The 21,838-nt window shown below is 43.1% G+C and overlaps 1 protein-coding gene across 4 annotated transcripts in view; it reads right to left on the reverse strand.

Annotated features, from left to right (window-relative positions):
* Positions 1-21,838, reverse strand: part of adgrd1 (adhesion G protein-coupled receptor D1) — a 238,426-nt gene that overhangs the window by 201,148 nt on the left and 15,440 nt on the right. For all 4 annotated transcript variants that reach the window (XM_078554566.1, XM_078554565.1, XM_078554563.1 and 1 more), the window contains 7 exons: positions 18,896-19,018; positions 18,190-18,366; positions 9,534-9,791; positions 9,101-9,183; positions 8,811-8,963; positions 7,039-7,098; positions 4,834-4,954 (listed from right to left, as the gene is read on the reverse strand). In XM_078554566.1, the coding sequence (XP_078410692.1) occupies positions 4,834-4,954; positions 7,039-7,098; positions 8,811-8,963; positions 9,101-9,183; positions 9,534-9,791; positions 18,190-18,366; positions 18,896-19,018 (975 nt within the window). The remainder of the gene's footprint in view (positions 1-4,833; positions 4,955-7,038; positions 7,099-8,810; positions 8,964-9,100; positions 9,184-9,533; positions 9,792-18,189; positions 18,367-18,895; positions 19,019-21,838) is intronic.

Raw genomic sequence — 21,838 nt, forward strand, 5'->3', positions numbered from 1 at the left:
AATGGTAACCCCCAGGATGTTGATATTGGGGGATTCAGCGATGATAATGACATTGAACATCAAAGGGAGATAGTTCGATTCTCTCTTGTTGGAGATGGTCATTGCCTGGCACTTGTGTGGTGCGAATGTTACTTGCCACTTGTCAGCCCAAGTCTGGATATTGTCCAGGTCTTGCTGCACAAGGACAGGATGGCTTTAGTATCTGAGGAGTTGTGAATGGATCTGAACCCTGTGCAAATGGGAAATCACGTCTGACAGACTTGTTGGAGTTTTTTGAGTCTGTTACTAACAAAATAAATAAAGGAGAATCGATGGACGTGGTATACTTGGATTTTCAGAAGGCTTTTGATAAAATCCCCCACAGGAGGTTGATAGCAAAATAAAAGCACGTGGGATAGGAGGCAGTATACTGCCATGGATTAAGGATTGGCTAACAGGCAGAAAACAGAGAGTAGGAATAAACGGGTCATTCTCACTTTGGCAGACTGTGACTAGTGGGATACCACAAGGATCAGTACTTGGGCCCCAGCTGTTCACATTATATATCAATGATCTGGACGTGGGGATCAAATGTAATATTTCCAAGTTTGCGGATGATACAAAGCTAGGCCGGAACGTGTGGTGTGAGGAGGATGTAAAGCAGCTGCAGGAGGGTTTGGACAGACTTAGTGAGTGGGCAAGAACATGGCAGACCCATAATGTGGAAAAATGTGAGGTTATCCACTTTGGTAGAAGGAACAGATGTGCAGAGTATTTCCTAAATGTTAAGAAATTATAAAGTGTAGATGTACAAAGGGACCTGGGTGTCCTTGTCCATAAGTCACTGGAAGCTAACATGCAGGTGTAGCAGCAATTAGGAAGCTAATGGTATGTTAGCCTTTATCACAAGAGGATTTGAGTACAGGGGTAGTGAAGTCTTGTTTCAATTGTATAGAAGCCTGGTTAGACCACACCTGGAGTACTGTGTGTAGTTTTGGTCCCCTTACCTCAGAAAGGATATTATTGCCATAAGAGGGAGTGCAATGAAGGTTCTCCAGACTTGTTCCTGGGATGGCGGGACTGTCTTATGAAGAGAGATTGGGGAAACTGGGCCTGTATTCGCTAGAGTTTTGAAGAATGAGAGGTGATCTCATTGAAACCTACAAAATATTTAAAGGAATGGGCAGGGTAGATGCAGGTAAGATGTTTCTCCTGGTTGGGGAGTCTAGAACCAGGGGATACAATTCAAAACAAGGGCGAAACCACTTAGGACCGAGATGAGGAGAAATTTCTTTACCCAAAGGATTATGAATCTTTGGAATTCTCTACTCCAGAGGCTGTGGAAGCTCAGTTACTGAGTATGTTTAAGGTAGAGATTGATAGATTTCTGGTTAACAATAACATAAAGGGTTGTGGGGATAGTGTGAGTAAAAGGCATTGAAGTGTTCGATCAGTCATGATCGTATTAAACGGTGGAGAAGGCTCAATGGGCTGAATGGCCTTCTCCTGTCCCTATGTTCCTGGCATGCCCTCCTGCTCTCTTCATTGAACCAAGGTTGATCCCCTGGTTTGTTGGTAACCTAAGCAGCACAGTGGGTCTCTGGCTTACCAGTCATGTAACAATTTACTACGCCACTGCCTTCTCTTAATCCCAACATTACAACAATGAGTGAACAGTCCTAAGGTTTAACTATGAGATTAGAGTATAATTTAGTTTATAATTTAATTGATGTATCTGAAATTCTCATCAGCTGCTGTTTGAATGTCCGTTTATAACAAAACAACGCAGTATGAAGTCAATAGGATCTGAATGAGTTGAGATGCTGCATCACAGAATCACATCGTGTCTCTCCAAATGACCATTATGACCTAGTGCCATTGCCCTGTCTTTTCCCCGTACCCCTGCACATTGCTTCTATTTAAATAATCATCTAATGCCCTCTTGAATGCCTCGATTGAATCTGCCTCCACCACACTTCCAGGCAGTGCATTCCAGACCCAAACCACGCGCTGTGTGAAAAAGTTTTTTCTCACGTCACACTTGCTTCTTTTGCAAATCACTTTAAATCTGTGCCCTCTTGTTCTTGATCCTTTTATAAGCAGGAACAGCTTCTCCCTATCTACTCTGTCCAGCCCCCTCATGATTTTGAACATCTCTATCAAATCTCCTCTTAGCCTTCTTCTCTCCAAGGAGAACAGTCCCAACCTCTCCAATCTATCTTCGTAACTGAAGTTTCTCATCCCTGGAACCATTCTTGTAAACCTCTTCTGCACTCTCTCCAATGTGTTCACATCCTTCCTATAATGTGATGCCCAGAACTGTACACAATATTTCAGCTGAGGTCTAACGAGTGTCTTACATAAATTCAGCATAACCTCCCTGCCCTTGTACTCTAGGCCCCTATTAATAAAGCCCAGGACGCTATATGCTTTATTAACTGCTCTCTCCACCTGTCCTGTCACCTTCAATGATCTGTGCACACACACCCAGGTCTTCCTGCTCCTGCACCCCCTTCAAAATTACATCAGTTCTGCATTAACACAGGGCAATAACTGGACAATGTTCTGACAGATCTGAACAAAATCAGATTCAGAACTGAACAGGGAGCAAACTATCTCAGGTGCTGGAAACCTGAAATGGAAGCAGAAATCTTTAGAAACATTCAGCAGATCTGGCAGCAACTGCAGAAAGAGAACTGGCGAGTTAATGTTTATCATGAAGTGATTAATGTCTATAATGTTATTGGAAATTATTTTTACATTGGAATTGTAGTAGGGTCTGTGTCTGTGTGCGGCTTAATTGGATTAAAGCCAGCTAGACTGAATGCTTAATGTAGAGTATGATATATAGTAGTATGAGATGTTAATTAGATAAATATAAGTTAGAAGGTAAAAAGTACATTTGCATTTGTTGAATAAACCATTCAAGAGAAAGGGTAAAATCTTGCACCTATCTGGGAGACACCAAGCAATATGTTTATATTACTAATAAAATGGGTGGAATGAAAGGATTATTGTTAGGAGAGATAACATTTTAAAAAGCCTAGTAAGACAATGGAAAATGTACAATCAACGGGGAAGCTACATATAAACCAAAAGGAGTTTGTGTGTGGGTCAGAGACATTTAACATCTAACCAGCCTGTCAGTCCTATAACTATCTGAAAAAGAAACCAAATTGAAAGGAACCTCATTTTGAATTCATAAGGTCAAATGTGCTTTGCCTGATGTCTGTTTAAAGTCTATGGGTTATTGTTGCCTTGGTGAAGATTTACCTGGAAGTGATTCATTTGTGGATTTGTTTAAAAGTTATTATGGTAGTAGTTTGTAGTTGTGTATGTGTTTAATTTGCTGTTAAATTAATAAATGTTTAATTTAGTTTTATATATAAAAAACCTCTTGAGGCTTGGTGGTTTTATTCCTGAATTCAGAGTTGCATCTCAAACATACCAATTGAAAATATAGGTTATGACAGTTGCTGAAGTTTCCCTCTGGAATTTAAACAACTCAGCCTTTATCAACTGCTGTGCCATAACATGTTTAAAGTGGGGATCCTTAACCAGAACTGAACAGAGCAGTGTTTAGAAAGAAACAGAACAGAAGGGGTATAAGAGATAAAAACACACACAAATGTTACAACCCCAGCTGATGTTAATACTGGACAAGTCAGATCCCAGAGTAAAACCTGGCTTGATAGATCCTAACATTTTTTTTGAGAAACCGTGGAGGAACGTTACTGACAAATTCACAGGAATCTGCTGATGAACTTTTAACACAAAGAATAAAATATTTATTAAACAAGAAAAATTAACTATACTAACCAGACAAAAAGGTCGGAAATACCTCAACACAAACACAAGACGATGAATGAAATCCCAACTATTTCTTTATCCCAGCTATATCTTAACAGACGCATAAACCAGTCCACAGTTACCACTAGCTTGATACAAAGGCTTCTTGTTTGGGACTGGCAGAGTTGCAAACAGTTTTCTTCCTGTGAATTCCTGGACATTCACTTGATGCTTCTCACCCAACTCATGTGTCTCCCGAGACACCCAAAAAAACTGCATTCTAAACCCTGTTTTTCAACTGCAGAGCAAACAAATGAATTCCCTAAACTCAGTCTTCCAGTAGCACCTCTGCTAAACTGATCCCTTCACTGAGTCCTACAACTCGCTATTCAGTTAGCCATTGTACCAACAGCCTTATAGGCTTATTTCACAGAGAGCTTAAAATTCCTGTCCCCTCTCTCTGACACATACTGAGCTCTCTTTTCTGTCTTTTCTCTGTGAATGTTGTCAGATGACCACTGTCGCTAGGCAACAGGTAGAGTTTTTCTACTTTGTGGTTATTTTAGTCCAGGATCAATAATTTTTTTAACCCAGCTCCTTAACTTCGGGAGTGAAAAACCTCATTAGAAAATGTATATATACAAACAAACGCAAAAGGCTTGACCTTTTATTAGGGAGTCTATCCAGACCCCCAGGCACCAAGGCTCACAAGCAACCTGAATGAAACTGAAACCATTTTAACTTTATCACACAAATATATAAATATATATATATATTCAGCTTAAAAATTGCACAACAAAATTGGATTCACAGTTCATTTGCTTTCCTTGTGTGTGTCTTTGTCTGTGCATGTGTGTGTGTCTATGTGAATGTGTTCACGCATACACGTGTGTCCACCTGTGTATGCTCATGCCTGGCTATGTCTGCATGTTTTCACTTGTTCACTTGTGCCTGCGTGTTTGTTCATGCCCTATGTGTGCCTGCGCGTTTCTCTGCCCTGCCCTTTGGTTAGGAGAAGAGTGGACAAGAGAAAACTGGGCAGAAACAAGACTTTAAAACACACACCGGCTACTGCAGAGCTGCCCTCGATGCTCACAACCGAGGTAGGGCTTCCCTCCAGATTACTTCCCACGTGAATCATGACCTTGTCGACCATCCCAATCAATCCATTCACAACAGTCGCAGACTGGGGGACATAAAACAAAAGTTAAAATGCAATGTCTGCTCTGAAGAGAAATTTCCAAGACACCAGATAAACAATTTGTTCTGCATTGGAATCAAAACTAATATGGTGCAAAAAATATAGTGAGTAATGAAAATAACCACAATTAATTAATAGAGATAGCCCTACAAATTATAGAATAGAAAGAGGGAATTCAGCTCATCATGTCTGTGTCAGTGGTGCCTTAGTGGGTAGCACTCTTACCTTTGGGTCAGAAGGTTAGGGTTCAAACCTCACTCCAGAGACTTAAGCCCAAAAATGCAGGTTGACATTCCAGTGCAGCACTGAGGGAATGCTGCACTGTCAGAGGTGCTATCTTTCAGACAAGATATTTAACTGTCCTCTCAGGTGAATATAAAAAAACTCCACAGCACTGCTTTGAAAAAGTGCAAAATGAGTTCTCCGTTGTGTCCTGGCCAATATGGATTATCAGTTCAAAGCACATGAATCTGTACATTGCTGTTTGTGGGATCTTATAGTGTCCAGCTTGTTTTCTCTGCAAAGCCTTAAAAGTACTTTATTGTTAAGTATTTCGAGTTCCATGGAGATTATGAAAAGGTGCTGTCTGCTCTTCTCTACCCGTGGAATTATTGGAATTTAATCCTGTCCCTCTCTCCTTTCGTTGTAATAGTTTATGTTCCTTGTTAAATAATTATCTCACTCCCTTTCTCAGTGAAGTTTTCATCTCTACGTCAGTAAGTACTCATGTCTTAAGCATTCCAATTTCAAACATGCTCCAACTGCTATCTCTGGGGATCAGTCCAAAAAAAAAACACACGCCTTGCTAAATAAACAACTACTTGCATTTATATATCGCTTTTAACACAGTGAGATGTCTCCAGGTGCTTCACATGAGCATAAACCAGGCAAATTTTGAGACCGAGACATGGAAAGGAGACATTAGGACAAGTTGATCATGTCAAAGGGTCAGATTTCACCCAACATATGTAGTTTCTCTACTCTTTGTGAAACATTGAGATGATGCTGGGATATAGGCCACCGAGCTGCTGGTTTCTAACACTCGAGGCATATCCTGGAGTTTCGAGGAACAGGACACTATTCTCCTGAGTACTGTGCCAGCAAAACCACAGGGTTTTTTTTTCTAAAAACCATTTACTTTGAACTCTTTTAACTTTGAGAATTGGGAGGTCATGACATGAAACTTTTAGGAATACGTGCAACTAGACAACCCAGGATTACCCATGGTGAATTCCACTTCCCACTGGGACCCATCAATTGTGGAATTACTTGTTCTAATTTGTCATCTGCGTGGGGAGATTTTCCTCCATGTAGAACGAGATCGGCAAACACATGCCTTTATAAAGAGTTATGTAATCCATGTTGTGGGGAGCAGCCTCTCCCTTTACAAAGTATTTTTTGGTACATAGTTGAACTGCAGGCCTACAGGAAGGTTAGAGTGAGGAAGTGCATCTAATTGAACAGCTCTTCCAACAAAACCAGCACAGATACAATGGGCTGAATGGCCTCCTTCTGTACAACACAATTGCATTCAAAGTCAGCAAAGGTCAGTAATTGCTCAAAAGCCATCGGGGACCAACAAAGAGCTATATTCTTCGATTTGTTCTCCACTAAAACATAATGTAAGATATTCTTATTAAAAAGGAAATTGGGATTTTTTTTTTAAATCCATGAATGCAAAGGAAAGTTGTTCTTTTCACTGGATGTGGTGAACAGCTGTGTACACACTGGACCCATCCACATCTCCATGAAGGATTCTGAGGAGCTGCTGCTTGATTTTGGCTTGGAAGTGAAGTCACTGTGAACTGCTTTGGGACATACTCAGGTGGTGAAAGATGCTATAGAAATTAAAATTTGGTCTGTAGTGCAGTGCCTCACTCTCCACAGATTTAAAACATGGACTCTGTCTGTGGGTCCCAATGCTATGTTTCATTCTATTCTACAACCTTTGACAAGTGTCACCAATCCCCCAAACTGTATCAACCCATGGTTTTAAACCCGGGAGGTAACTGAAAGAGGCGCTACTCAACACAGTGACTGACGAGGCCAACACCAAAATGTTCCCTTACCTCTGCTGTTCCACTCCAACTGGGCAAGGCTAGAACTTCACCAACAGTCTGCAGAAAATTCTAGAAAAGCAACAAAATAATGCAGTTAGATATCATCGCCACCACTGACAGGGGTGTCGTGCTCTGTGCCGGACTCTACCCTGCACATCTGGGGGGGTTACAGCAGATAGTCTGTGATACCATGGGAACTTTTTGAACATTAAAGTCTTGACTCCACAAGAGAGTATGCCACCACATTGCAACAACAACAACTTGCATTTATATAGCACTTTTAACATTGTAAATTGCCCCAAGGTTCTTTACAGCAGTATTACCAAACAAGACTTGACACCGAACCACATAAAAAGATACTAGGACAGGTAAAAAGGTCGGTTTTAAGGAGCGTCTTAAGGAGGAGAGAGAGGGGAAGAGGTTCAGGCAGTGAATTTCAGAGCTTTGGGCCAAGAATGGTGCAGCGATTCAAACGGGATGTTCAAGAAGCCAACGCTGGAGGGACAGAATGAAAGGAGGGCTGTAGGGCCGGAGGAGATTACAGAGATAGGGAGGGACCAGTCCATGGAGCGATTTGAAAACAAGGATGAGAATTTTAAAAACAAGGTCTGACCAGACTGGGTGACAATTTAGATCAGAGGACATAGAAGGTGATGGGTAAAGGAGACCTGCTGTGAGTTTTGGATGAGCTTAGGTTTACAGAGGGTGCAAGATGGGACGCCGACCAAGATGGCATTGAGATAGAAAAGCCTGGAGGGAAAAAATTATTGGGCAAGACTTTCAGCGACAGGTGGGCTGAGGCAGGATTGGGGTAGACTTTCCTCCTCATTGCCCAGGTGGTAATATGGTAGAACCGAGTACCATCTTCACAGAATCTGCCCGATTCCCATTCTATTCATTTAATTGTAAAGTCTCTTTGGTTGTTTTCAGGTTATGGGCACTCCGAACAAAGTCTCCTTTGGTCTATCTCCAACTCTCTCCAGAAGGAGAGAGAGAGAGATGGATCTGCCAAGCCAATGGTTATCAAAGGTCAACCTCATTGTGTGGGACTGGAGTCACGTGTAGGCCCATATCTGGTAGGCTTTACTACCTGAGGATACTGTTGAACAAGTTTGAGTTTAAGAGGACCTGACAGGGTAGATGCTAAGAGATTGTGTCCCCTGGATGGAGAGTCTAGAACTAAGGCCCATCATTTCAGGATAAGAGGTCGGTCATTTAGGACTGAGATAGGGAGAAATTATGAATCTTTAGAGTTTCTAACCCAGAGTGCTCTGGATGCTCAGTCTTTGCAGATATTCAAGACCATTACCATTAGATGTTCGGATACCAAGGGGATTAAGGGATATGAAGATAGTAAAGGAAGATGGAGTTGATGTAGAAGATCATCCATGACCTTATTGAATGGTGCAGCACACCGGAGGGGCTCCTGCTCCTATTTCTAATGTTATGGGTTTTAGTAACAATCAGCAGCTTAACTGTGTCGAGTTGTCATGACGGGATTCGACCTCTCACCCTCGAGCCCAGGATACCTGAAAGAATAATAGACCTAGAAATACCTCCTCTTGCTATCTCTAGATTCCTGATTCCCCACTTCTCAAAGTGATATCAACCCAGCTCCTTTTTGCAAAGTTAGTCAGTTAGTCCAATGTGACCTCAACCTCTGGGTCTTTCTTCCAAATGAACAAGAAAGATGTTGGCATTTGCTTTCATCAAGATGACGTGCACAGGGGCTCAGCGTAAGCGTCAAACTGTGCGATTATTAATTCACCAGTAAGTGTTACCTCAGTCAGATTGGAAGCACTTTGCTGCTGCAAGGTTTCATTGGGAAGAACGAAGGAAGAATCAAGGAAACCATCAGTAGTGTCTGGATACTGAAATTTCTCCGTTCCCTCTCCTGGATTGACCATGTCGGGGGAATAAGTCTCCACAGAGGGCTGAAATGAATAAGGAACATTTGGAATGTGATTGTATCACAAACATTTCACTCAAATACCCTCCCCGCCCGATCCAACCTCGGGAACGCTTCAGGGAATTATTCCAAACAAAATAAATTCTGGATTTGGATACTTACTGAAGCATCTGTTGTGGCAGAGCCAGACTCCAACTCCCTGGGGGGTGGTACAGACACACTCTCAGTTGTACAAACAGGAAGGCCTGGGGAGAGAGCATGGATGGACACAGTCGTTCATGGTTTTCCATTATTTGTTTGAGTGTTTTATTACACATCATTTTCTGGTCATCTGTGGCAGTTAAAAAGGTCAATAAAAAGCCACGATCCACTATACAGAAGAACACATCCCATAAAAAAAACATTTTCATTGAGATACCGCCTTTTATGGCCTCCTGCTGTCCCAGAGCTTTTTACAGCAAATGCTGTAACTTTTCAAAGTATAGTCAGCGTTGTGATGTAACAGGGACAAGGCTTTGGGACATCCTGAGGTGGTGAAAGGCGCTATATAAATGCAAGCTTTCTCTCTCTCTCTCTCTCTCTCTCTTTAGTTTACCTGTAGTGGCATTGTAGTACAGCTGAACCTCATGCGATGTGAGTGCGCGTTCCCAGATCACAAACTCATCAAATGATCTGGTCACATACTGACTATAGGACTGTTCATTCTTTGTGCCAACCACCAGGTTAGCGTACTGACTTTCATAGTCTGGAGCCAGCATCCCAGAAGTGTCATTGGTGCTGAATGTCCCATTAACATAAATCTTCAGGCCATCGTCGGGTGTCCAGGTGAACAGAATGTGTGTCCATTCAGGACCTGCAAAGCAATGAAGCCTAAATGAATCCCTTCACACAAAGTTCTGCACTGTTGTACCCAAGCTGTTATTTCACTCTGGCTTTTCAAATCTTTACCAGTTTGACTTTGAGGTTGGCACCAGGTTTTACTGCGATGGGTCAGACATTTCTCAGAACTTAATTTGTTTGCAAACAAATTATCAGGGAATTCGGAGGCTCAGAATTTTTAACTTATTAAAGATGGCACAAAGTCGATACGCATGTTGGTGAGTGGCAAGTAAACCCACAACTATATCCACATACATACAAGCACACAACCACATGCACAAACACAACACGTGACCACATGCCTATAAACACCTGTGACATAGACATACACAGGCCCAGATCAACACACACAAATACAGACACGCAGACATAGGCATACAGTCACAGATGGATACACACCTGACAGGACACAGGCACACAAATTAATAAACATGGTTACTCTGCAATATTAGCACATTTCTGATGGTAGAAAATAAATGATTATAAAGTAAGGCACAGTAACAGCTGAGTGCTCACAAATGTACAGGCAACCTTGAGAAGCCAGCCCTCTGTCCTTCCAACAAAACTCAATCAAGGGCAGCCAAAGAGAAATTCCAAGCCCAATATTGTTTAAAAAACCAACTTCGAAGTCACATTAGCACAATTTCTCATCACTTTCTTCTTGAATAGCTGCACCTGGTGAGCTGTAACTTCACACAATTTAAATAAATTCTTTACTCCCTACTGGACTCTCTATAAAACAGTTCCACGTTAATTAAACCACAGAAACACTGCCAAAATTTCTCAATGGAAAGCGGAGATGCTGAACAGCAGGACAAGTAAAGTGAAACTTTCTCAAAGGTTACATAGTATATACAGAAAACTGAACAACCAACAGAGACTAGAGAATAATTAGCAGGCAGTAATCTCATTTTGAGTTTCAGTTAACCCCCCTCACTGAAATGACTGCCTTGGAAGCATTTTCAGGCATTTGTTCTCCTGTGTGTTTCACTGTCAATTGGCATCCGTTGCTGTTTCATTCTTCTCTCCCTGAATCATTTGTTATAATTCTCTCCAGGTCCTTCAGTTGGCAGGGAATCTGATCACATAGTGGATTTGTATATGCGTCTGTGTGGCATGAGCCAGAAGTGATTAATAGTTCAGAAGGAAAGACAGTGCAATAATTAAAACAATTAGAGGAAAATGTGGGGCTAATTTTGGCCATTGTTACTCTCCTACTAATGTTCCGGGGGATGTAGGAACAGGAGGAGGCCATTCAGCTCCTTGAGCCTGTTCAGTGAGATCACAGAAGAGTAAGAGGCGACTTAATTGAAACCTTTAAGATTCTGAGGGGTCTTGACAGGGTGGATGTGGAGAGGGTGTTTCTTTTTGTGGGAGAATGTAGAACTAGGATGCACTGTTTAAATATAAGGGGTCGCTCATTTCAGACAGAGACAGAAACATAGAACATAGAAACTAGGAGCAGGAGGAGCCCTTCGAGCCTGCTCCGCCATTCATTATGATCATGGCTGATCATCCAACTCAATAGCCTGCTCCCGCTTTCTCCCCATATCCTTTGATCCCTTTCCCCCCCAAGAGCTATATCTAACTCCTTCTTGGAAACATACAATGTTTTGGCCTCAACTACTTTCTGTGGTAGCAAATTCCACAGGCTCACCACTCTCTGGGTGAAGAAATTTCTCCTCATCTCAGTCCTAAATGGTCTACCCAATATCCTCAGACTGTGACCCCTGGTTCTGGACTCCCCCACCATCAGGAACATCCTTCCTGCATCTACCCTGTCTAGTCCTGTTAGAATTTTATAGGTTTCTATGAGATTCCCCCTCATTCTTCTCAACTCCAGTGAATATAATCCTAATCGACTCAATCTCACCTCATATGTCAGTCCCGCCATCCCAGGAATCAGTCGGGTAAACCTTCGCTGCACTCCCTCTATAGCAAGAACATCCTTCCTCAGATAAGGAGACCAAAACTGCACACAATATTCCAGGTGTGGTCTCACCAAGGCCCTGTACAATTGCAGCAAGACATCCCTATTCCTGTACTCGAATCCTCTCGCTATGAAGGCCAAAATACCATTTGCCTTCTTTACCGCCTGCTGCACCTACATGCTTACCTTCAGCAACTGGTGTACGAGGACACCCAGGTCTCGTTGCACATTCCCCTCTCTCAATTTATAGCCATTCAGATAATAATCTGCCTTCCTATTTTTGCTACCAAAATGGATAACCTCACATTTCTCCACATTATCCTGCATCTGCCATGCATTTGCCCACTCACTCAGCTTGTCCAAATCACAGTGAAGCATCTCTGCATCTTCCTTACAGCTCACCCTCCCACCCAGCTTTGTGTCATCTGCAAATTTGGAGATATTACATTTAATTTCCTCATCTAAATCATTAATATGTATTGTGAATAACTGGGGTCCCAGCATCGATCCCTGCGGTACCCCACTAGTCACTGCCTGCCATTCAGAAAAAGACCCGTTTATTCCTATTCTTTGTTTCCTGTCTGCCAACCAGTTTTCTATCCATCTCAATACACTACCCCCAATCCCAAGCGCTTTAATTTTACACATCAATCTCTTATGTGGGACTTTGTCGAAAGCCTTCTGAAAGTCCAAATAAACCACATCCACTGGCTCCCCCTCATCAACTCTACTAGTTACATCCTCGAAACATTCCAGTAGATTTGTGAAGCATGATTTCCCTTTCGTAAATCCATGCTGACTCTGTCCGATTCTGCCACTGTTTTCCAAGTGCTCAGCTATTAAATCTTTTATAATGGACTCTAGAATTTTCCCCACTACCGACATCAGGCTGACTGGTCTATAATTCCCTGTTTTCTCTCTGCCTCCCTTTTTAAATAGTGGGGTTACATTAGCTACCCTCCAATCTGTAGGAACTGTTCCAGAGTCTATAGAATCTCGGAAGATGACCACCAATGCATCCACTATTTCTAGGGCCACTTGCTTAAGTAATCTGGGATGTAGATTATCAGGCCCTGGGGATTTATCGGCCTTCAATCCCATCAATTTCCCCAACACCATTTCCCTACTAATACTGGTTTCTTTCAGTTCCTCCCTGTCACTAAACCCTGTGTTCCCCAACATTTCTGGTATGTTATTAGTGTCCTCCTTTGTGAAGACAGAACCAAAGTATGTATTTAGTTGGTCAGCCATTTCTTTGTTCCCCATTATAAATTCCTCTGTTTCTGACTGTAAGGGACCTACATTTGTCTTCACCAATCTTTTTCTCTTCACATACCTATAGAAACTTTTACAGTCAGTTTTTATGTTCCCTGCAAGCTTACTCTCATACTCTATTTTCCCCTTCTTAATCAATCCCTTGGTCCTCCTTTGCTGAATTCTAAAGTGCTTCCAATCCTCAGGTCTGTTGTTGTTTCTGGCCAATTTGTATGCCTCTTCCTTGCATCTAATACTATCTCTAACTTCCCTTGTAAGCCATGGTTTGGCCACCTTTCCTGTTTTACTTTTGTGCCAGACAGGAATAAACAATTGTTGCAGTTCACCCATGCGCTCTCTGAATGTTTGCCATTGCCTATCCACTGTCATCCCTTTAAGTAACATTTCCCAATCCATCAGAGCCAACTCGCACCTCATACCATTGTAGTTTCTTTTTCAAGATTCAGGACCCTAGTCTCAGAATCAACTACGTCACTCTCCATCTTGATGAAGAATTCTATCATATTATGGTCGCTCATCCCCAAGGGGCCTCGCACAACTAGATTGCTAATTATTCCTTTCTCATTGCACAATACCCAGTCTAGGACGGCCTGTTCTCTAGTTGGTTCCTCAATGTATTGGTCCAGAAAAACATCCTGAGTACACTCCAGGAATTCCTCCTCTACGGTATTGTTACTAATTTGATTTGCCCAATCTATATGCAGATTAAAGTCACCCATAATTGCAGATGTTCCTTTATTGCATGCATCCCTAATTTCCTGTTTAATGCCATTCCCAACATCATCACTACAGTTTGGGGGTCCATATACAACCCCCACTAACGTTTTTTGCCCCTTAGTGTTTCTCAGCTCTACCCATACAGATTCTACATCGTCGGAGCTAATATCTTTCCTCACTATTGCATTAATTTCCTCTTTAGCCAGCAATGCAACTCCAAAGCCTTTTCCTTTTTGTCTGTCCTTTCTAAATACTGAATACCCCTGGATCTTCAGTTCCCATCCCTGGTCACCCTGCAGCCATGTCTCCGTAATCCCGACTATATCATACCTGTTTACATCTATTTGTGTGGTTAATTCATCCACTTTATTGCAAATGCTCCTCACATTAAGGCACAAAGCCTTGAGGCTTGTCTTTTTAACATTACTTGTCCTGTTCCCACTATTTTTCACTGAGGCCCTGTTTGATTCTTGTCCTTGATTTCTCTGCCTATCGCTTTTCTTATTCCCCTTTCTGTCCTTTGTTCTTGTCTTCGATTCCCCGTCCTCTGACTCCTTGCATAGGTTCCCAATCCCCTGCCATTTTAGTTTAGTTTCTCTCAGAGGGTTGTGAATCTTTGGAACTCTCTTCCTCAAAAGTCAGTGGAAGCGGAGTATTTGAATATTTTTAAGGCAAAGCTAGATAGCTTCTTGATTAACAAGGGGGTGAAAGGTTATTGGGCGTCAGCAGGAATGTGGGGTTGAGGTTACAATCAGATCCGCCATGATCTTATTGAATGGCAGAGCAGGCTCGAGGGGCCGAGTGGCCTACTCCTGCTTCTGATTTGTATGTTCGTATGTTATGTACCTCAACCATTTATGCGCCTTGATTCCATAATCCCTCAAGATCCTTACTCAACAAAAATCTATGGATAACAGCCTTTGACATTTTCAATTGACTCCCAGGCCCAACAGCTCTTTGGCTGGGGTTGAGGCAGGAATACAGGAATAGGTGGTTGGGGGGCGGGGGGGGGGGGGGGGTTGCGGGGTGGGGTGGAGGTGCAGGGAGAAGAAGTTCCAGCTCACCCAGTATCAATTCAGACTTCATTCTGTTTTTAAGCCATATTGTAATAGGTCTGTTCAATAGGGCTGAACATAACTGACTCTATTCCCTCACAATACACATTCAGCACTATTCCCTGTGGGTTCACTAACTAGCCACTTTAATGTTATCACCATTGTTCACACTGGAATTGAAGTTCACAACAACGATTGTAATAAGGTACCTGCAGACAATGTCATGCTACGTGTACTATCCATCAGTCAGGTTCCTACCAGCCAAAGTACAAGAACTCCTTGTCCAGGCTCCTTTCAGTTAAGACTTTCAGGGAAAGACTGACTCCAACAACAATTCTTACACGTGGTCTTAAACAAAGCTCAGTTTCTCTCGCTGGGTCATCTTCCAATGTCAGTGGAAACCATTAAGGTTGATGTATTCAAACGCAAGTTTGAGAGATTTCCTTCAGAAAATAACATTTTAGGGACACACTGTCCGAGCAATTTGAGTCCTGACGTATGTGAGTGGAGTGTGATTGGAACAGGTGACTGTGGAATACAGATCCCAAAGCCTTCCACCCACTAGGGCTTTTCCTCACCTCCACCTGGATTTTCACTGAGTCGGGGTGACTCGGAGCCCTTTAAAAATGGTGGGCGGGTCCCAACTTCGGGAATTCCCGATACCATTCCCCTGATTTCCGATTTTCAAGCTGCCTTTTAATATTGCCTTTCAATGGTTCTGGTTACCAGCCCACACCCTGCACTCCAGACCTGGCCAGCTCCATTGCGAGAATAAGCACATCCCACTCATCCGCAATTTTCACAGAGTCAGGTCAGTTTTTCAAAGAGTTGTGGTTCACCGTGCTTCAGATGGGCCTGAACCATAGTCTGCATGAGGGGACCTTTTCAAAGGCAAGTTCAAAAGATTCTCCTCATGCTCCCTATGGCAAGGTATGGCACTTCCACACCCATTCACCGACTACCCACTGTATAGAAGCAATGAACGCTATAGTGACAGTAGGATGCGTTAAAAATGCTTTAAAGAAGTAATTCATTGATAACTTTACACTTCCTTTAAAAAAAAATTCCTTTTTATTACAGCCCAATAAAAGTGTCAATCATCAACACCCTTCAAAGTATTGATAGTGGAAACAGCAAGCACTTGAAACCTCTTTAGCTTGTGTAAATGAACATTGTGAAATGGACAGCTTAAATCAAAGAGCCAGAGCTGTCAACCAAGCAATGTTTTCCCTGGAGCTCAGGTGCTTCAATGCTCTAATGGATTTCTGAGCTCTCAGCCAAGCCTCATTATGTATTCTTGACTGAGAGCCAAGACATTCATTAGCCTGATGAAACATCTGAGCCCCAGGGAAAAAAAATGTTTGATTTAACATCTCTGGCTCTTGGATCTATGCTGTCCAATTCACAATGATTATTTACACAATATGAGGAGGTTTCAAGTGCTTGCTGTTTCAGCTATCCATATTTTAAAGGGTGTGGATGATTGACACTTTTATTGGGTTGTAGTAAAAAGGAGTTTCTTTTTAAAAATGGGAATTTATCAATGAATAACATTTTTTTTCATTTTTATACATCCTACAATCACTATAGCATTCATTGCTTCTATTCAGTGTATAGTGGGTGATTGGGCTTGGAGGTACCATACCTTGGCATGGGGGGGGGGCCATAGGAGTAACTGGGGGGCATAGCTTGACACGAGGGGCCACAGGGGATGGGTGAGGATCATGAGGTGACATGGATAGAGCATGGGGAGAGTGCAAGGGGTGTTAGGGGGTTAGAGGGATGAGGGCTTGAGGGCCCTTCTGTTTTTATTTACAACTGGGACATAGTCTCACAGCACTGAGGTGGGTCTTTTAAACTGCCCCCCGCCCCCGCCACCCCACCCATGCCACCCCACCCCCCCGCCCTCGCCACCCCACCCCCCCGCCCCCGCCACCCCCAACCCCCACCCACCCCCCCCATGGCACTCAGCAGCTCTTGCAGCTGCCTCTGAACTTTTCCCAGGTCTGCTGACCCAGTTGCAGCCCGCACCCACCCCCAACTCATCACAATGGAAATTCTGTCCTTACAGGCTCTTTCTCCCGAGGTGGGCAGAGCAAGCTGGGAATTTTCCTGTCTCCCTCCACCCACCTCCAGGATGAAATTCCTGCCCCTTATGTTCAGCTCTATTGTAGACTCACTGATAGAGATGGATCACTGCGATTGGCCAATAACTCCATTGTCACTGGATCATGTGACTACCAGGGTGGGAGATGGTGAATCAGAGGGACCTGGGTCTCACATTCCTGAGTCTCCGTGCTCCAGTAAACCCACAGCAAAAACTGTCGGACTTCTGGGAAAACCTTGTCCTAACTTCTAACACAGAGTCTAACCTACCCAAAGGTAGGCATTAGAAAAAGGGCGATCTTAGCAAAAAAGCAGCAGGAGCAATAATTGGGAATAAATAAACAAGTGGGGACAACACACAAATCTAACGACAGACAGGGGTCTTGATGGAGTTCAACGACTATGAGAATTCCCAGTGGCTACAGAAACAGTTTGAAAACCTGCAGCACTGATGAGCATAACAGCAGCTGACGGGTAGAATTTCCCGTCCTGTCAGGGTGATCGTGCGGTGGGGGAGGGGTGGCCGTGGGCTGGTCCACGCCACCATTTTACAGGGGCAGGTCTTAACCCAGCGTGACGTGTACCTGGAAGCGCTGAACGCTCCTTGTGCAGGCTTAGGGGAGGGTGGGATTCATTGAGTTGGGGGCTCACATCCTTCCGGGCATGCTCGCGAAAGAGCGCAGAAAATCTCCCTCAGGCTACGGACCTGCCTCAGAAAATCTCCCTCAGGCACAGAGCTGCCTCAAGGGAGATTAGTTTTACATTTTACCAGTTCAATAAAGTGCTGAGAAAAGTTTTATGACGGGTCCCCTCATGTGAAACTGTCACATGAGCTGGGACGCGTGCATTAATTTCAATAAAAACTTTTGTGAACATTTAAAATCGTTCGTGAGACCTCATCCCGCCCGTGGATGAGGTTCCATGAAAAATGCGAAGGCCGCCTGGGCTCTTCGCCTGATCCCCCGACAACCTTCAGGTTGGACGGGCAGCTCCGCTAATTATTTTTATTGTTAGGTAAATGGCCTTAATAGGCCTTTGACAGTTCGCCGGACGCGCGGTCAAGTCTGTTGCGCGCCCACCAAACTGAAACTCTAAATGGCGCTCGGTGACATCGGGACGCACGCCTGACATCACCCCCGCCTCATTTTACACCTCGGAGAGTGGGCCCCACCCTCGCTCCCGCTCTCCGAGCCGAAGATTCTCCCCCCATGACTCAAAGGACACTTAAAGCAAGGGGCCACGAATTTACAAAAATTAGAGAGGGAAACATTTCTCAAGCCAATACTTACCTGGTGGGCTTATCATTGCTTTCCACTTGCGTGAGGTTTTACGAGTGTAAAATTCGACATAGCCTCCATTAACATTTGCACAGATGGAGAATCCATTTGACAGCACCTTCCCACCAGAAGCAGTGGCAAACCGGGACGGCTTCTCCAGGTTCTTCCAGAAGAAGGAGAAGGTGACACCTGAAGGGAAGTTGAACAATGATCAAACCTGCAGCAATAATGAGCAGAAGGTAGAAATTGCAATCATTTTGCGTCTGGTATGAAGGCTGAATGCCCAAACATTGAAAGGTGCAGAGAGATGAGAATGGGGCTAATGCCAAGTGGCACCTAGAACTTTTATTCAAGCTATTGGGTGCAGCGGCCACTGTGCTCCCAGGCGTTGTCTGTTCAAACGCCATTCCAAAACATCCTCAACTATTATCTGGTTATTTATGTAGGAGAAGCAAAACAAAATGTCTGACTGTCATTAAAAACCTAACCAGAGGCTCCTGCCTCCCTAACCCTGGACAATAATTATCCCTCAAACAACACCAATGAAAAATAAATGATCTGGCATTGCCTCATTGCCCTTTATGGGATCTTGCTGTGCGCGCATTGTTGCCACATTTCCTGCTTTGCAACAGTGCCAAATTTCAAAAAAATGTGTCAATGGCGTTTTAGGACATCCCAAGGTTGTCGAAGTGGCTATAGAAAGGCAACTGAAACCAACCTGCCTCACTGCATTGTGCTGGGTCACTAATGCAGGAGTTTTTGTAGCTTCCAAAGTGTAGGAAAGTACCACCCGAATCTCCATTGAGGTAAATCCCCTTGTTTACAACTCCCTCAACTATATCTGAAAAAGAAAAGAGCAAAGGTTTACAGATTGACTATTGGCGACTGAATGGTTAAGAGAGCTTCCAACCTTCCTGGATTAACCCTGGAGTCCCAGCAATTAAAGATTAACCTCTAGGACATCTACGAGTAACAGGGGAAAAAACACCTTTACTAGTTATAAAAGGATTTGAGATAGAGAAAGGGCTGTTTGACATTCACAAGTCATCCAGCGTGCGAACAAGAGGTCAGCTTGCTTTCTGATTGGCTGGGGGAAGTGGGCACTGCAGGGCGGGGCCCATGGTGGGAGTGTGGGGAGTGAGGACGTTGGAGTTCATATGATGAACCCTTTAGGAATATGTCCAATTAGAGTTGGCAACTCTAACTGTTGAAGAGAGAATTGCAGATTTTACAAAAACTTTGTGCAGCCATGAGGACTGCAGTTATACCATGCAGGGGGTGTGACAGAGTTCACAGCTGGGGTAGAATTGAGAACCTGTACCCCAATATACCTGGGGTATAATTATGGGACTGTACCCCAATATACCTGGGATATAATTATGGGGCTGTACCTCAATATAACTGGGAATTAATTATGGGACCATACCCCAATACACCTGGGATATAATTATGGGACTGTCCCTCAAAATACCTGGGATATAATTATGGGACTGTACCCCAATATACCTGGGATGTAATTATGGGACTGTACCTCAATATACCTGGGATATAATTATGGGACTGTACCCCAATATACCTGGGATATAATTATTGGACTGTACCCCAATATACCCGGGATATAATTATGGGACTGTACCTCAATATACCTGGGATATAATTATGGGACTGTACCCCAGTATACCTGGGATATAATTATGGGACTGTACCCCAATACACCTGGGATATAATTATGGGACTGTACCTCAATATACCTGGGATATAATTATGGGACTGTACCCCAATATACCTGGGATATAATTATGGGACTGTACCCCAGTATACCTGGGATATAATTATGGGACTGTACCCCAATATACCTGGGATATAATTATGGGACTGTACCCCAGTATACCTGGTATATAATTATGGGACTGTACCTCAGTATACCTGGGACATAATTATGGGACTGTACCCCAATATACCTGGGATATAATTATGGGACTGTACCCCAGTATACCTGGGATATAATTATGGGACTGTACCCCAATACATCTGGGATATAATTATGGAACTGTACCCCAATATACCTGGGATGTAATTATGGAACTGTACCCCAATATACCTGGGATATAATTATGGGACTATACACCAATATACCTGGGATATAATTATGGGACCGTACCCGAGTATACCTGGGATATAATTATGGGGCTGTACCCCAGTATACCTGGGATATTATGGGTCTGTACCCCAATATACCTGGGATATAATTATGGTACTGTACCTCAATATACCTGGGATATAATTATGGGACTGTACCCCAGTATACCTGGGATATAATTATGGGACTGTACCCCAGTATACCTGGGATATAATTATGGGACTGTACCTCAGTATACCTGGGATATAATTGTGGGACTGTACACCCAATATACCTGGGATATAATTATGGGACTGTACCCCAGTATACCTGGGATATAATTGTTGGACTGTACCCCAATATACCTGGGATATAATTATGGGACTGTACCCCAATATACCTGGGGTATAATTATGGGACTGTACCTCAGTATACCTGGGATATAATTATGGGACTGTACCTCAATATACCTGGGATATAATTATGGGACTGTACCCCAATATACCTGGGATATTATGGGACTGCACCCCAATATACCTGGGATATAATTATGGGACTGTACCTCAATATACCTGGGATATAATTATGGGACTGTACCCCAGTATACCAGGGATATAATTATGGGACTGTACCTCAGTATACCTGGGATATAATTATGGGACTGTACCTCAGTATACCTGGGATATAATTATGGGACTGTACCTCAATATACCTGGTATATAATTATGGGACTGTACCCCAATATTCCTGGGACATAATTATGGGACTGTACCCCAGTATACCTGGGATATAATTATAGGACTGTACCCCGTATACCTGGGACATAATTATGGGACTGTACCCCAATATACCTGGGATATAATTATGGGACTGTACCTCAATATATCTGGGATATAATTATGGGACTGTACCCCAATATAGCTGGGATATAATTATGGGACTGTACCCCAATATACCTGGGATGTAATTATGGGACTGTACCTCAGTATACCTGGGATATTATGGGACTGTACCCCAATATACCTGGGATATAATTATGGGACTGTACCTCAATATACCTGGGATATAATTATGGGACTGTACCCCAATATACCTGGGATATAATTATGGGACTGTACCCCGTATACCTGGGATATAATTATGGGACTGTACCCCAGTGTACCTGGGATATAATTATGGGACTGTACCTCAATATACCTGGGATATAATTATAGGACTGTACCTCAATATATCTGGGATATAATTATGGGACTATACCCCAATACACCTGGGACATAATTATGGGACTGTACCCCAATATACCTGGGATGTAATTATGGGACTGTACCTCAGTATACCTGGGATATAATTATGGGGCTGTACCCCAGTATACCTGGGATATAATTATGGGACTGTACCTCAGTATACCTGGGATATAATTATGGGACTGTACCCCAGTATACCTGGGATATAATTATGGGACTGTACCTCAGTATACCTGGGATGTAATTATGGGACTGTACCCCAGTATACCTGGGATATAATTATGGGACTGTACCTCAG

Source organism: Cetorhinus maximus, chromosome 12 (assembly GCF_964194155.1).
Source record: "Cetorhinus maximus chromosome 12, sCetMax3.hap1.1, whole genome shotgun sequence".
Taxonomy (NCBI): domain Eukaryota; kingdom Metazoa; phylum Chordata; class Chondrichthyes; order Lamniformes; family Cetorhinidae; genus Cetorhinus; species Cetorhinus maximus.